This window comes from Perissodus microlepis, chromosome 14 (genome assembly GCF_051167445.1).
Source record: "Perissodus microlepis isolate ML-2025 ecotype Zambia chromosome 14, ASM5116744v1, whole genome shotgun sequence".
Lineage (NCBI taxonomy): Eukaryota > Metazoa > Chordata > Actinopteri > Cichliformes > Cichlidae > Perissodus > Perissodus microlepis.
The window spans coordinates 7,637,363-7,655,395 of record NC_140474.1 but is presented as its reverse complement, the minus strand read 5'-3'; the positions used below and the strand labels follow the sequence as shown (position 1 = coordinate 7,655,395).

The 18,033-nt window shown below is 37.6% G+C and overlaps 1 protein-coding gene across 2 annotated transcripts in view; it reads right to left on the bottom strand.

Annotated features, from left to right (window-relative positions):
• arhgap42b (Rho GTPase activating protein 42b) overlaps nt 1–18,033 on the bottom strand; it is a 77,991-nt gene that overhangs the window by 43,879 nt on the left and 16,079 nt on the right. For both annotated transcript variants that reach the window (XM_084951961.1, XM_084951962.1), the window contains exons 2-3: nt 10,072–10,167; nt 7,268–7,329 (exon numbers count right to left, since the gene is read on the bottom strand). In XM_084951961.1, coding sequence (XP_084808087.1) covers nt 7,268–7,329; nt 10,072–10,167 — 158 coding nt within the window. The remainder of the gene's footprint in view (nt 1–7,267; nt 7,330–10,071; nt 10,168–18,033) is intronic.

Sequence of the window (18,033 nt, the reverse complement as noted above, 5' to 3'; positions counted from 1 at the left end):
AAAGTATACCTGATTTTTCTTCCATTTCAGAAGCAACAACACCATGAAAACTCAATGTGTTTTTCAGCGCAGCCTTATCCCAGGGGATACTGATATCACTCCAAGAGCCCCAACATCAGGGCACTGCCCTTCTTCTCCTTAATGCCATCCATGCTCAACAATGCTGAACCTTCTCAAACCATGCAGAACTTTAACCATTTTCACTATTTCTCTTATGGTTGGAGGGTTATCAACTGGGGAATAATAGCAGAAATCTTTTTACCAGGATAGAATTTGGGAAGTTTTCAAGAGGAATAACACACTTGGGTAGTTGACAAGCCAATCACAAGCCACAAAGCAAAAAGATTTTAGGCCTGGCTGCCTGCTGAGCCAACAGACAATATAAAGCTTCATGCTTGACAAACCCTGCAGAAATTGTGCTACTGGTAAGAGTTTTGTCCAAGCACCAGAGGCAACTTAGATTTAAAGCACGCTAGATAATACTCCAGAAATGACAGGGACCTTGATTTGAGACATGCATATTTCCTCTATATCCAGTCTGATTTTTAGTCACTCTCATCAGTCTGTGCTTTTCTTACAGATTCAGTCCAGATGTGAAACGGTACTAGATGGAGGGGTTCTTCCTTTTTTTCCCCCCAAAGCCAGCTTCTGAAAGTTTTCAACTACTCTGTCTGAGCATGACAAGTTTTTTTCTATTCTTTTTACTAATGTGTGGCTGCAAGAACATCTGTCTGCTGTAATCTATTAGGGGAAACAAACCTGCAAAATAGAAACACCATCTGGCAGTGATTGTGGTTTAACAATAGCAGAGAGTCAAGTCTCAGCTGATATATCTCACAATATTTCATGGTTTGAGCATAGGATAGTCTCCTTGTTAGGAAATGTTTCATACATTTGGTGAACATGTGTTGGCTTGAGATGTGCTAATTACGTTCTGAAGACCAACTGCTGTAAAGACTGAGATGAAACTTTCTGGTTATCTGTACTTTTCTCCTGGTTTGTCTCAGTCAGATGCATAAACTGTGACAGTGGATCTGGAAGAGATTCAGGGAGTTTCCTTTTTGTGTATTGCCACACAGTAACAGTGAAAAGGTGACTGTGAATTAAAAGCTGTGAAGTACTTTTTGTTGCATCTTTGTAGTTCAGTGTGAGATACCTGTCTGCTATTTAGACTTCGACTATAATAGACTTTATTAGAATTGCAGTTAGGCTCTGGTTTATTCTACTTCTATCGGTGATTTTCACTGTGGTCAACTTTTACCTAATTCAATTAAATGGAAAGTCATGTAACTGTTTATTTAAGGTCTCACAGCTGGGGAAGCCAAACAATGAGACAGAGGGATATAATCTCCCTGAACATCCATAAAAGGCTATAGGGAAAATTCAAGAGGACTAAAAATGCTACAAAGAACAACATGGCGCATTATTTTTAAATGTTAGAAGTTTGAAAGCACCTAAGGACTTACTAGATCTGATCAGCAGCCAGACTGAGTAACTGAGGAAAAAGGGCCTTGGTCAGACTAGATTACCGAATGGTCGCTATAAATGGGATCAAAATTTCCTTTGGGAAAATGGGAGAAACTTACAGAAGGACAACCATTAGAGCAGCACTCCATCAATCAGGCCTTCTGGTATAATGGCCAGGCGGAAGCCATTCATCACAAAAAGGCACATGACAGCGTGCTGGAAGTTTGCCAAAAGGCACATGACAAACTCTCAGACCATGAAAAGAAAAGCGCGTATATGCTGAAAATATAATTTCACAATCTGGCCGCAATTCGCAGTCGTCCCCATAGTCAAGCATAGTCTTAGAGGCAGTATCAAAACGGCAAGTCAGACACGTTTTACATTTTGACAACAAAGCATACCAGTAAGAAATCACAGGACCAGCTTTTCGAAAACTCTGTAAAAGTCCTGGAGTATCTCAGCCAGAGTCAGGAGAATCTCTGGAGAGGCCTCAAGGTTGTTATCCACCAACACTTTCCATCAAACTAGGTAAGCTAAAAGAATTCTGCCAAGAATAGGAGAAACCAGAAGAAAGCTGTTCCAAGCTTGTGGCTCATTCCAAGGAAGACTAGAGTTTGCGATTGCTGCCAAAGGTGAATCAACCAAGTATGAAGTGAAGGGTCTGACTGCTTATGTAAATGGGTTATTTCAATCTTTTGAGTATAGTCTTACAAAACACTCCAGCTGTTTTAAAAAAATATTGTTTAGTTGTCATATCGAGACTAACAAGAAAATTATATAGCTGTGATATCAGCATAAAAACCAGGCAGAAACTCGACTTTATTTTATATTCCTTTAATCATTTCAAATAAAAATGAATTTATTATTAATTTTCAGCTGAGACCTAAACTGACTGCAAGGTTAGATAATCTAAAGGGTTTGATATTAAACCCTTTTTCTTTTATTCCTACATAACTGGCTTGTTGCCACCAATATGTCGTTTATAGCAAAACAAGTAATTTAATAGCTCTATAAGCTCTGTGGTGTCATTAACCTTTTTTCATCAGCTTTTATACTTGACTTGAAAGGTGTTTAAATTCTGGGTGCTACAGCATTCGTTTTTTGTTTTGTGGTCATCTATGGATGTTTGACCTTCTCTGTACAAAAATGATGTATGCTAACAGTTTGAGGGCAGTTTGTTTTTTATTTGATCTGCTACAAAAAAGAGTGATTAAAAGACAAATATGACATTCTTGTACTCATCAAAGCTTTCCGAAAGCATTTGAATGGTCATTCAAATCAAATCAAGATGCTATTGTAGTGGAAACTAGGACGTATATATCAATCAGTGAACTTAGTATAACCAGTTTGGCTCTATAAAAATGAGCAAAGTACTTGTTGTAGCTTACTGAGGAGCATCATTCACAGTTTTATGCCCCAAGTCATGTGAGTCATTCAAAGTTTCCATTTCATATATAGGAGCAATGGAGAAAAAAATAAGGCAGCATTCAGTTCAAAGTAAACAAAATCCTTGAATAATCTTCTTGGAAAACGATATCAAAAAGTCACTTTTTCCACACCATGGGGATTTAAAAAATACAAAGTTTATCTAAGGCATTAGTTACATTGCACCTGTGTCCCAAGAGATTTAGAATGCACACAGGTAAAAAACAAGAAAGAAAGAAAACCATAAGAAAAAGCGTTTCTTCCTGCATCACATTACAATCAGCTCAAAGTGCAGAGATTAGAACCCTGTTTCTTGCATATTCCAGAGATCTGAGGAGACAGAAGACTGCTAGGTGAAGAGAGGCGAGATGATGCAAAGAGGATACTTTTCAAGCAAGTAGGGGGGAAAGTGGGGGTGTGTGTGTGCTATGAATATGTTTTTACTTATTAAATCTATCAAAGATGAATGAAGTGCTGCATCCCATAGCTTCTTTGCCTAGCCATAGCCGCTTTGATTTATTAAATTTACTTCTATGACTTTGGATTCTTAGCTGTGCCATCATTTAAATTCTCTTATCCAGTTCAGCTTGTCTCTGCTTGTCATTTTGACTTGTTTTTGTTTTTTTCACCATTTTGAAATAACACGACTACATAATATTTACATATTAATGCACATGCAAACGTGCTTTAATATGTATCTGTCCTGTCAATTTTTAATTTTATGTCTACAGTAGCACTAGTGTCAGCTTCCTAGTATTTGTGTTGTATCCTAATAAATGCACAGATAAATTATACCCTCTTTGTCAGCCCCCAGATGACCACCAGCATCCCAGAGGAAGAGAATTACACACAAAGACACAAAAAGCAAAAAACAAACAACAACAGTGCATGTTTATTCAGGAGAGGACAAACCTGTATATATAACCCGTACAAACCTTAGACTCTCAGTGCATCCAAAACACATTTATTTCCTTTGATATTTCTAACTAATCATGCAAGAAGCATTTATGCCCACCACTGGTTCCATCATAGCCCAAGATTTTCATTTCTAAGGTTACACTGGTGTTTCACACCCACAAGTTAATATACCGTACACACACATTTTGCTGTATTTCATGCTACCATCTATGCACCCATACTCAGTATCAAGTTTGTTAGAAGTGGTGCTGCAGGCACACAAACAAGCAATTATGACTACCCGTGGTATATGAATTTAAATTACGATACAGAAGACTTTGGCACTTTCTTCATTGCATTAATGCTCTGTATATGCAGGTGTCTTAATTAGAAAGCTCTGCATCACTTCCTGAACTACTTTCTAGCTCAGAGCAACACAGGTGTCAGAGCTGCTGCTTTCTCTTATTCAAGCACAAGGTCATGACACACCAATTAAGGCAATAGTGAGAAAAGTCAGACACTCCCAACTTGTTGTGTATGGACGCTTGTAAAGGATGGTACATTTGAATGCACTAGATAAGCATCCCTCTTCAGCATGTGGGTTTCTTAAAACATTTTTCCCCCAAATCTAACAAAGTACTTAGAAATGTGAAAAGAATCAGCAGCTTATTTGTTTTATTTATCCAGGCATCTAATCTCGCCAGATTAAGAATCACTTCTATGAGCATATTCTGGGCCCAGACAGTGAACATTAACTTTGTAAGAATTTTGATGTTGTGTGAAAGCAGACGAAATCTCCACAATCACTGTTCAAATACAAAAAAGTTCAAATACAAAGCTCTTAAACAGTCTCCTTCTGACTCAGGGCCTGCCTGGCAACCTCACTAATGAAAGGCCTGCTGCTCTTTATTAGATGATAATTATGTTTACGTATAGAAAATGCTCCTTGGGTGTTGCATTGATGCAACATCCAAAGAGCACATGGAATAATGATTTATCAATTGTTGCTTTGCTAATGACTCACAGCAAGAAGCTCTTAGGGTGCTTGTGCAGGTTTTTCTCTGGGAGCTCAGATTAGTGAAACCACCCCAAAAACAAACCAAACAAAAAAACATGCTAGCTTAATGTTGCCATTATCAACCCAGGACAGGCTTGCAAAACAGATTCTTTATCTCAAGAGCTCACTTCCTGGTTAAACAAAAGGTTAACCTTGGTTAAAATTGGCGATGCCAGTGAAATAGATAATAATAATAATAATTGACTAACTGCGAAGAAGACGCATGATCTAATGCATTTGTAGGCATCTGAGCTTTGGAAAAAAAGAAAAGAAACATGTTTCGCAGGTGACATACATTTATTAATGTTACCTTTATTCTTGTAAAATGATTAGGATGACACAATATTCCTTAAAGGTATGTAGTCTAACGAGAAGTGACCCATTTCTTTAAGTGCAACTCTTTCCATCATAAATTGAGTTGTGCTTTGAGTGTCAGCTGTGAGATTCGCATTCACATTCACTGAAACTTTACATAATTTTAGAAATATATTGCAAGCCTATCCAAGAACATAGAAGCATGGGTACAGTATAGCCATGTCCATCCATCCATCCATCCATCCATCCATCGTCTATCACTTATCTGATATGGTAGCTCGTAGCCCATCCCAGCTACCATAGGGTGAGAAGTGGGGTGTGAATGTGAGGGTGAATGCTTGTCAGTATAGCTGTATATATGTAACCACAATAACCACATATTGTAGACATGCAAACCTATGTGAGATCTGTACCTTAAACTTCAGTGAGCTATCTCAAATAAAAGTTTTGGTATCAAACATTTACTCTCTGCAGTCTAAAAAACGTGGCAGTATAAAGTTTGTAGATTCCTCCGTCACGGTGAACACAGTCCTAATGAAAATGTCTGAGGTAATTGCAAAACCTATAACTGCTAACCTGCAGCTGGTAACATTTGCATATCAGACCTCTTAAATCAGCTGTACAGCTGAAGTATGTAGACTAATGTAATTGCTGCCTTGAGACATCTCTTAGTGCCACTTTCATAAACAGCTACTTTTACCTTTAAATGCTAGGCACGGGATATGTTCTTTTTCTGCATGAAAACATCAACTCAGGGGAACTAATAAAGTTGTAAAACTTAAACTTTAAAGATGTGCAACTTTAAAACAAATAAAGTAAAAGTAAAAGCAAAAATACTACCAAGCATTTTATGTTTCACTGTACTGTTTATACTCTACAACTGTACTTTCTAATAGTTTGTGGATTTTAGGGGTAAGGCTAAACTAATCCACACTAGAAAAACCATGCATGGATAAGATGACGTGGAGGCGTGCACAGACAAATACTCTGTTCTTTTCAACAGATATCTCTATACTGTCATTAGCCAAATAATTAAATTATGACAAACACACAAAAAAATGTGTCTGCTGTCAACTGCTTATCCTCCAAGAAAAAAGCCATACTGTTGGTTGAGGTGTGTGTGTGTATGTGTGTGGGCTCAGTTCTGCAACATTCTCACACCAGGTGGGGCATAAGCCCCTCCCTCTGGCCCCCTCCAATGCCCTTGCCCTTTATGTCATGCCTGGTTTGTCTGCAGGCATTCAGCGGAGTTGGAAGCCTTTTTTTCTGACCTTTAGACCAGCCAACCGGAGCCATAACTGCCACTTTTTGTACCATGCTAAAAAAAAAAAGCCAACGATCTTAGTTCAAAAATCCATCAAAGAAAATGTGGGGCTTTAAATTGTTTTGCCAAAGTTTTTCCATTCCGTTGCCGTTTTAATGTATTTTCATATTACTACCTGTATCAATCATTATGTTATGCTCTGTTGACTTCCAGTCATCTGAAACCCATAGGAAAAATGTTTCTTCCAAGAATAAAAACCTCTAAAGAATGTCAGTTTCTATAATTCAGTAATAGCTTATGTTCTTATAAACTAAGTTAGTAAAGCTGTGTAACTAGAGACTGTGATGCTCTGGTCAACAGGGTACAGCAGATCTACTAAGTACTCAGTATAAGTAACAAATCAAATTGATTTCATTATGGTAAAACAAAACAGCTACTGTTCCGTTTTGCTTTTTGTGAGCTACAACTACATCAACTAATCATTAGCATTGCGGCAAAACTTTATATGACCACCCACTGCAACCACAAACTCACTGATACTTCTATCGTCTTGATTGACTACTATAAATTCCAGACAAAAAATCCATGTTTAAAATCAAATGTTTGGATTTAGCAAAGCAAACAGATTAAAAGTGAACGTACTTTCAGCATGCAAAATAAAATAAGAGGAAACTATTAACTAGATAATTGGCAATATTTGCTTTAGTGAATGCGATTTTGTTTTATTGTTGTATATCAAGTTATAAAAATCGCTGTCAATCACCGGATGCAATAAAGACTGCAGCGCTTCTGTTTGAAATCTTAATTATGGTTTTGTTTGGTGTCTAAAATTGCATTCTTACCAAGCGTCTTCTTTCCTCTTCAACGGTGTTCAACAGCTGCGAGAACTCTTTGAATGACTGGGCTGAAACAGAATAAGACATATCGGCATATTAAAATGTTTGGTCAATATATATATCAGTATGTATGAGTCCCCATTTCACAATATATTCACAGCTGAGAGAGTACACACAGTAAACTGGGCTGTTGACAGTCACATGATTAAAAAAAACGTAAGCAGAAAAAAAAGCATAGCCGTTAAACGTCAGCTGGTCCTGGCATCCTACGAGCACTGGAGAGGCGTGATGCTAAAATGTTTATTTGCACTGCAGCGTCAGACCTTTCAGTGCAGTACATTTTAGAACCTAATAAAAGCATGCAGCTGTCCAATTTAAGCCAAGACCAGCAGTAAAAAGAAAGGAATAATAAACCAACAAAAAACAATACTTCAATTGAACCCACTGATTGCTTCCCTTTATTTTCTCCCACAGCTAGGGTTTGCAATATACTGTCACAATACAGGAGAGACTGATGTGATAGAGATATGTTCCTGCCATCAGGGTTATACTTCAGTGGCTTATATTACATTTTGCAGGGCCAGATGAATTCAGCATACAATGCATCGAGGCTTATCTGACACAGAACTGTGCCTTGATAGCTTTACAGCTTCATTAAATAGAAGGCCAGATACAACGTGGCCTGTCTTGGTCAGCCCCTGTGTCACCCTATGTCTAGCCATTTAGCAGCGGTCGAGCTGCTCTGCTTGCCAACACAGTAACATCATTATCAACCCCGACAGCCTGGCATGGGGACCCATGCATCATCTTAGACACTTTGGTCCATTTACACACCAAAGCTTTTAAAGACCGGGGAGCAATGATTTTGTGCCAGTGATCCTGCAGGCAGGCTGGCCTCCTATTAATGCTACCAGTTCCTCTATCAACGGTGAAAACCTCTCAGGGGGTAAAGGGCACAGCTGGAGCCACTGATGGGACAAGATTAGACTGTGAAGAAAGGAAATGGGAGTCAAAGTGGGGTTATAACTTGCATATCATTCACTGCTAAGTGGAGGAAAGGCAATAAACCCGATGAATCACTAAATTAAATAAAGTTTAGTACGTTAGGAATGGATGAATTGGGAAGATAAGCTTTTTAAATGTACATTTTTCTTCACACTGTAGCTAGACAACAACAAGAGCTGTATGTTTACAATCAATTTTATGTGCTTAAAATGATGCTTTTTCTGTTCCATATTTAACATTTCGGAGCTGGATTTTTGCTCATCTCACTTATTCCACATTTGAACAGTTCTTGTCGACTAAAGGATTGACCTTCTATGAGTTGGGGCTGTAACTTTTCTAAAGATTTAAATTTCTATAGCCACATCAATCTTTTCGCCCCATTCTGGCTTGGAATGTGAATGTCACTGCAGGAAGTCATAGACTGAAATCAATAGAAGGTCAGATGAACCTGTCTGGCAGCACATACAGGATCCCAATGTTATGTGGGGAAGTAAGGAGCATCAAAGTGAACTATACCAATACTACATCAAGATCATGGCTGGCATTCACACAAGGGTCTAGCTATGTCAGTCAGAAAGTTCAGTTTCATTGATGACTAGATTGATTTCAACAGGCTGTTTTTTCCTCAAATAGTAATCGTGGCCTTTTCTCCCTGAGATGGTGAATGAACCGAGTAGTATTGCAGGAAGGATACTGAAGACGTGGACACAAAATCACACAAACACTATTTTGCATTTTCATTTTTACTTTGACCCTGATTAAAGACTGCCCAAACAAATTTGCCAACATCTATAAATAACAGTCCACAAATGCTTCCCAACACGTGGCATGAAACTGTCATCACAACCATTTCTCCTGTGCCAGTTTCATGCATCGCCAAAAAGGTTCAGTTACAGGTGTGCTGCTAAAACATCCATTGTTGAGTCTACGATCATCAGATTCTTAATTACAAGGGAAGTCAAGGGAAGGGTCTCTAATTAAAGTGTGCTTGATTCTAATGAGGTTTAGATTTGGATGTGGATTTTTCCAATAAATATAATTGGTCTCCTGCACCCAGGGCCATCACACAGTAACAACAGCTTTGTGAGGGAAAAAAGGACTATTCATTTTGCATTCAGATGAACATTACAGCCTGTAGAGGAGATCGATATCTAGTCTAGCCCTCACAGATGGACAGTAATTCAGCAGTCTACAGCTCCACAGAGCGAAAGACTCAAGCTGGGGATAATGAGCAGTGCAAAAAACGGAGACGAAGAGGAGGCCAAACTGGGAGTCATGCCCATTAGAGCCAACGAGGCCCTCTGCACAGCTGCTTTCATATTCCTCTTGGAGGCTAGGAGGTTTGCACCTCCATTAATCTCTGACACTGATCACAATTAGTCCCTTTGATCTCATATAGGCTTGAAAAGATACAGGAAAAGCATCATAAGCAAATCAATAGCATTAATTATACATGCACAGCAGACAAGCTTAACATCCATACACAAAGCCAAACCCCATTCCAAGATCACGCTGGATTTTATTTGAAAAAATGAACAGCATTAGTGTTACAGCATTTTCTTTCTTCGTTATTTACTTTTACTAATATACAGGTTAACTATAAACGAATCGTTTAGGAGCATGTGACCTTTACAAGACAGTAGCCCGCATGATACATGTGGGCACAGCAACTGTTTTCCCACGAGAAACTAAAACATAAAACAAAAGAGAAATCAGATAAAAAAGAAATCTGATTGATGTGATGCAAGAGGTGAAACTTTAGCAGGAGATGAATACTCTCCTGTGCCGTGTTAAACTGGACTCACCGATGTTCACCTCATCATCTGTCTCTGCATCTCCTATGCACTCAAACTGGAACTCCTGCAGAGACTGGGAGAACTTCTGGACGGCAGCAGAAAGATCTGGAAAATCAGATGGGCTGAGCATCAGATGAGGCATACCACAGATAAAAAGCAAACTGAAGACACATGAATCAAATTTTATTGTACATTATAAAGAAAAATGTAATGTAATTTAATGCAAATTTTAATGTAACCTCCTTGGACTATACACAATAACCACATATAATTCGCAGACTTTGCTTTTGCACTAGATTTTACTTTATTTTGCTTTTCCACTTTCACAAAATGGGAACAAGCAGATGCATGTTGCTGAAAACAAGACACACTTCGGGCAAAACATATCCTGCTGTTCCACATCAAAGAAGTTTAGTGGACACAGAGACAAATTACTGGTTTCTGCTCTGTTGCTGCATTTATTGCAGTTCATATAACAGATCTTTTTGCCAATTATGAGCAAAAGCCTTGTGCCCCATCCCTTCCCACACAATAACTGGAAATAGATTTTGCAACACCTGGTAAAGGGTGCCAAAATTTTGCTCCCAGAACTTGTTGTCAAAGCGGAAACAAAGCAGAACCCAGGACAACAGCTACAAGCTCTATAAGTTGAGACTGACGTGTGGATAGTCAAATGACAGAAATTTCATATTAAATCTGGTATAACCATATCAAGATAACCACTACATCCAATAGCATTGCTTTAATTATTGTCAAGTTGCAAGGAATTATTTCCCCGGGCACCACAGCTGCATCATAAAACATCAGCATATAAATAGGCCTAGTTTTCATCTTATTAATGAGCAACAGTAAATATTTAAAACAGACAAAAGTCAAGTCTTTTAAAATCAACTGCTCAATGGTTTCTTTTGAACACAAACTAAATGAAAACATTCATTAAACAGCCTTTATTCAGTTTTTTGAAAGGCTTTCTTACATTAGTAGGAGGCAAAAAATGCTTCTAAAAGTATTGTATGGATGAGATAGATCAATGGTTTGTTCATGTGTATGTGTCTTTGTATTTGCCTGCACGCTGAAGTGTGCTAGTGAATGAGTAAGTATGGTCTGTAAGCCTTTAAAATAGCATGTGGTGCCTTCAATTAAGAAAAGTGAGCATCTTAACATTCTGAGAACTGAGGATTGACCTGTGCTTTGATGCAACGTTTCCTGTTGCTGAAAAGAGGTGTTCTCATACTGTACATATTAACAATAATGGTAACAATAATTCAGTGTCCAGCCTAACAGCCCAGGTCAGTGGCTCAGAGTTTTACTGACCCATGTACATTTTTACTGGCATGCAAAAAAAGGCCTCTAAATTCATTTCTACTGCAAGTCTCCAAGTCATCAAAGGAAAGACTCTGCGTCAAGGATATTTTTTAATTGAGTTATTCAAGTTATTCGATAAATCACTGCAGCCCTACTACTTCTACAGATATTTTCCTTTTAAACATTGGAAAACTGACAATAGCATAAAGCTTGACAATTCATAACAGCAGATAACAAAATAATGCACTTTTATGAACTGCTGTCTGTCCATGTACACGCCCACTGACAGTCACACATTTGCAATATTTACTGGTGCCTGATCATAATACCTGGATCTGAAAAAATAAGCCCAGATGAACTGCCTAACCTTTGTCTCAAAAATGATAGAATAGAACAATTCCACCCTTGGATACTCCCCACTGCTAGGTATAAATCTATGATTTTATTGTATTCTACAGTTTAACTTGATCAAATGTCTTTTTTGACAACCTCCAGAGAGTACTGTCATTTTTTGTACTCCAAAACCTTCCAGCTATGAAAACACAAGTGTGTGTGACTGCCAGTGGAAATTTTTTAAAAAGATTTAAATGAGTTACAAGAATTTAACAATACAGCAGGAGAATTTCATAGTATTTTTTTGTATGACAACAGTATTTATAAGCCTTAGTAATAACCGCTGATGAATAGAAGCAAGCTAAAGTCCAATAAAGATTGGAGGCATATTTACAAATGTGGCAATGAGAAACAAAACACCGCAACATAGCATGTGAACTGGTCCAAATATGATCCAATAACAAAGAAAATTGATTCAAGCTGCAGTCAGAAAGTTACAAGGCTGACCTCCTGCAATCATTGTTAGAGCCACAGGCAGCACAGTTGTAAGCTCTTTGTCTGGGTCTCTAAAATTTGTATGCATAAAACTACAAGTTTATGAACAAGTTTACTTAGCTTGCAAAGTCTTCTTCATACAAAGTATTATACCTTTGATTTAATAGCAATGAGCCAGAACTAGCCAAGAGCAATTTCTCTTTGTTTGGATTGATGAGTCAACCAGAGTGTAACATGTCCAGTCAAGAATTAGAGGTGCTTCAACAGTCTCTGATCTAATGCTTTCAATGGGAAAAAAAGACTAGGTTATCATTTCCTGAACCCTACCCGCCTTATATAAAACCTCACACTTTCTCTTTGATCCATGGAATAAAGAAAAGAACTAAATGGGAACAGACAGACACCTCACCATGAGTTTAACTTCTGTTGCTGCTTAAAAAAAAAGTTGCACGAAACTATTTAATAGCTGATTAATGTTTTTTTTATATCTACATTTTTCTGCCTGCCTTGTCAACAGTTTTCAAAAGTTTATGTGGGATATTAAAAAATGTACTTAATTTCCCCAATTAGGCTACATCAACTTGCAACTTACTATTGTTTCATTTTTCTCCTCCCTCAAATAACAGCTTGGATGAGAGCTACACAAAAATTCTCCATATTTTCACACATTAAAAGACATACACACCTTCACATATACACCAGGGAGTTTTAAACTGTTGGACGAGACAAAAATAAACAGTATTCAGTTAAAATCTGGTTTCCATCTTACACAAAGATGTACACTATAAACCAATGATATGTATGGTAGAAATCAGGTCCTTGATTCAAGAGAAGATCTAATTACAGTTACAACTGAAATCACAAGGAGGAAAGAAATGCAGCAGTTTTTTTGCATTTAATGAAAGGGTCAGAGTAACTACAGTGATGACGTCTATAAAGCTAACCGAGCGCATGACTCACTTATAATTGTGGGCCAAGTAATGAAGCTGCATAGACACCAGAAGAGTTCTTATCCATCTTCTTATTTTTCTTTGCTGTAAGAATCTATGCCAACCAATCAAATTGACTGGTTTGTAGTTCTGAACACCAACTGGGGGCAGTCACTTCATTTTAATGTCTACTTCTTGAGCATGCGTCAAACTTAACTTCTCAATGAATTCAGTAACTTCTATCTGTGTGTTCAATTCAATTCAATTCAATTTTATTTATATAGCGCCAAATCACAACAAAAGTCGCCTCAAGGCGCTTCATAGATACAGAGAAAAACCCAACAATCATATGACCCCCTATGAGCAAGCACTTTGGCGACAGTGGGAAGGAAAAACTCCCTTTTAACAGGAAGAAACCTCCGGCAGAACCAGGCTCAGGGAGGGGCGGCCATCTGCTGCGACCGGTTGGGGTGAGAGAAGGAAGACAGGATAAAAGACATGCTGTGGAAGAGAGACAGAGGTTAATAACAGATATGATTCAATGCAGAGAGGTCTATTAATACATAGTGAGTGAGAAAGGTGACTGGAAAGGAAAAACTCAATGCATCATGGGAATCCCCCGGCAGCCTACGTCTATTGCAGCATAACTAAGGGAGGATTCAGGGTCACCTGGTCCAGCCCTAACTATATGCTTTAGCAAAAAGGAAAGTTTTAAGCCTAATCTTAAAAGTAGAGATAGTTTCTGTCTCCCGAATCCAAACTGGAAGCTGGTTCCACAGAAGAGGGGCCTGAAAACTGAAGGCTCTGCCTCCCATTCTACTTTTAAATACTCTAGGAACAACAAGTAGGCCTGCAGAGCGAGAGCGAAGTGCTCTAATAGGGTGATATGGTACTACAAGGTCATTAAGATAAGATGGGGCCTGATTATTTAAGACCTCGTATGTGAGGAGCAGGATTTTGAATTCAATTCTGGATTTAACAGGAAGCCAATGAAGGGAAGCCAAAACAGGAGAAATATGCTCTCTCCTTCTAGTCCCTGTCAGTACTCTTGCTGCAGCATTTTGGATTAGCTGAAGGCTTTTCAGTGAGTTTTTTGGACATCCTGATAATAATGAATTACAGTAGTCCAGCCTGGAAGTAATAAATGCATGAACTAGTTTTTCAGCGTCACTCTGAGACAGGATATTTCTAATTTTAGAGATGTTGCGCAAATGGAAGAAAGCAGTCTTACATATTTGTTTAATATGTTCTGTGGTTTACTTAATAATCATGCATCTGATCTTCTTCAGACTGAGGAAATTCCTGTGGACCCAAGTCAGTCGACTTTTAAGTATAAAAAGTATTTCTGGTAAAAATCTTTCATTTACCAGTACTCCTCCACTCTGCGCTTTCTGTGGGGGGAGGGAATTACAGACGGGTTGACACAGGCAGTGGAGACAGGATAAAAGGAAGTGTATCCATAAAAAGCAGGAAAAAAGTGAAGAAATTCTCAGACTGAATGCCTAAATGAAACAGGAACAAATAAATCAAAAGACGTGAATACAATATTTTGTATATGAATATGCTCTGTAAAGAACGACTTCAGTCACTCCCTCGTGTTGTTGGATTAGTGATTGTGGAGGAACCTGATAGCTGCGCTAAACTGCACAGCCATGTTATAATTAGATGCAATCTCATGTATGCCATATATGGCAATGAACACTGCTGCGTATATCTGTATATATGTGGCAGTGTTTATTGCATTTTTCAACAACTTTTCATCTAATCTACTTTACCCATTATATTGTTAAACTTTGGCTCTGCTCCCCACCAGAACAAGTACCATACAAGTCAAGCTTTTAAGGAAATCCGGTAAACTGCAGCCTTGTCACCGACATTAACAAGCAGCAGAAACAGCACAAAGAAAATTGGAAGTGATCATATTATACATTTTAGAAGAAAAAGGTATTGCTAAATAATGTTCAATATTTCTGCTTATAATTAGTAGCGCTTGCATCTGGTAAAAGTGCGGGGGTGTTAAGGTCAAGATATGTCAACTAGTCATGTCAACCTAATTGACTTTCCATCATAACTAGTCCTGATAATCTTCAAGTTAAGCCTTAGAAGCATTATGCAGCCAATTGAAAAAGCCTTACTTTTGACATGATCACATGAAGTTGTTATTGGGAATTACTTGGCTCCCTCATTCCTGCTCGCAGTTGTTATTTTTACTCTGTTTTTAATTGTGCAACTGAAGCTAATATGTTTCATGTCTCAGTTACGTAAAGGTTAACGTGTGGGCCTGCTGAGGTGAAATTTTAATAATGAGTGAAGATCGGGCACGTGAGGGAATATTTCAACATTTCAACTTTCTTTTGGATTTATAATTAAAAACAAGGCAAAGATTCTTTGCCTTGTTTTATGCCTTTTGCCTTTTATTTGCCAGCCCACTCGGTTCAAATGTATGCAGTGTTCTCATATCTATTGTTGACAATGACTCACTAATTGCTTCTTACCTTAATTATTCTCTCTTCAACAGTCTTTACCTAAAAAAATCCTCAAAAGAAAAAAACAACAACAACAATTTGACACAGATACAGTATATGGGGCTAAAACTGTGTTTATGTAATAGACTCATTAAAAATATAAAAGACTCATTAAGTACTATTAAGTACCAGCGGTTTTACAGGTTTCAAGTGTAAATGGCACAAGTAACCTACTTATGATTACATGCTTGCATACAGTTTGTTCTTATACTTGAAAAAGTATTGAATTTTGCTCGTTAAGAAGGATCCAAATGATCTTTAATACAATAAAAAAAGTTTAAGAGCAACCATCAAGTTACAAAATTGCAAACCTTTGAGTTTCATTTTCTGCTGCAAATTGCCTGAGAGCATCCTAAGAGGATGCTTGACATCTTATAAAAGATATAGTGGCTACCCAGGACAAAATAGCGTATTCTCACTAAAAGGGTCTAAACTTCCCAGGAACAGAAATTGCTTGACAGGTCTGATATTATTCTAACCCTAACAGTCAGCACTGATTCATTCAATGTCAATGTATTTAAGAAAGACAACTGCAAGGGTTCTCTTCTCGAATAGACCACACACTGAAGTGTTCATAAAAATATGTTGTTTTAAGTTTGTCTGACCACTTGTAAATATTGCAGAGGCTGCACTGAACAGCACTGAGAGGAACTCAGAAAATGTATTGTGCCATTGATGCGCTACTATCGTTCCCACTTTGACTCTAAAACTGCAGATTTTAGATCGATACCCTGCTGCAGTTGTCTGGGTGTGCTCACAGGACCATCAATAATGGATGATCTTTTAACTCTGATGCTCAGATTAACCCAACCTTTACCAAACCTACCAATGTTACAGTCACCTGAATGTAATGTTTCCTAACAGCCTTTATCAAAACCCAGGAAAATGCAACATTAAAATTACAACAAAAGTTTTGGTATTACAGGATATGGTCTTTACCTTTTGTCTTAATTCTTCAGCTTCAACATCAATGTTGTTACTCTTGGTTCATTTGCAAAACCAATGTTCTCATTTCTAAAATTAATAAACCACAAACCACAATTCAAAAAGCTACTCACTGCTTATCAGACTCCTCTGAAATAATAGAATTTAAACCCCTGACAAAATTATTTTTGATATTGCTTTATATCTATGGCAACAGCAATGGCCCAAAGGTCATGGGATATTTTGGTTAATGAGCCTACTGATGAGCATGGTCACACAGTTCTGTTTTTAATATGTGCTGTACATATCTACAACATTCTACTTTCTCATACTGCTCTACAGTGTTTTGGTGCTATTTTTCCTTGTGGTCAAAAACCCATAAAAGTATCAAGTAAAGGGTCTTTTATAGCAGCACCGAACTTAATATATCTGAACTCATTTTCTCAGACATCAAAATTAATACTAACTCTTCAGTTGATGATATGACTAACAAGAAATAGCACTTTAATTAATTTACTAGATTTAATTATGCCAATCAAAGTAGGAAAAAAGTGCTCTGTTAAATCATCCCCATGGTTGAGCACCTCTATCTAGGAGCTCAAAAGGGTCTGCAGAGTAGCTTAGAGGAGATGGAGAAAAACTCAATTAGAAGTCCATCTACTAGCTTGTAAAGAAAGTGTTGCATCTTATAACAAAGCTGTCAGAAAAGCCAGAGGAAATTATTTCTGAAAAATGACTGCTGATAATGAAGGCAACCCTAGACTATTGTTCTCTTGAGATGAGGAACATCACACCTCTGGAAAATGTGAGGAATACTCCATCCTGTTACAAAAAAGAAAATTATATATATATAAATCAGAAAAAAATATTAACCCTACCACATTCTTCATCTGCACTAAAGACAATTCTCAAATTTCCCTCCTGTCTTTAATATAATTGTGTGGCTGAAATAAAACGCAAACCTTCACTTTCCAGGTTAAAGTATATTTTTTAAACTATTTCTTTTCTTTGTCTCAACAATCATTAAACAGAAGGCATTCAAGCCTGTCCTCACACAAAAATAAATAAAATAAAATAATAATTAGAGATTTAACACTCAACTATGATGCTAAGGCTGTTTTTAATTTATGATTAGCTTTTGGCAAATTTGATTACTTTATTCACCATCATGACTACTTGTAGGTTTTTCCTAATATGATGCTATTTCCTGAATCGGATTAAATATCTCCAGTAGGAAATTCTTTTTCAGCTGTGGAGATCAGGAATCTAATGGCACTTCTTGGGGTGATGAAAAATTCAGGTGTGTTGGTCTGCTACTGCGATATTCATTGCCATAACGTTGCCATTGCCATAACGCAATGACACACAACTATATATGCTGAACTCTAGCCCTGGATTTAACTGGCATTAATAAATAAATAAAAGTTAATGAAGATAAAAGGAAAATTATTTTACCTCAA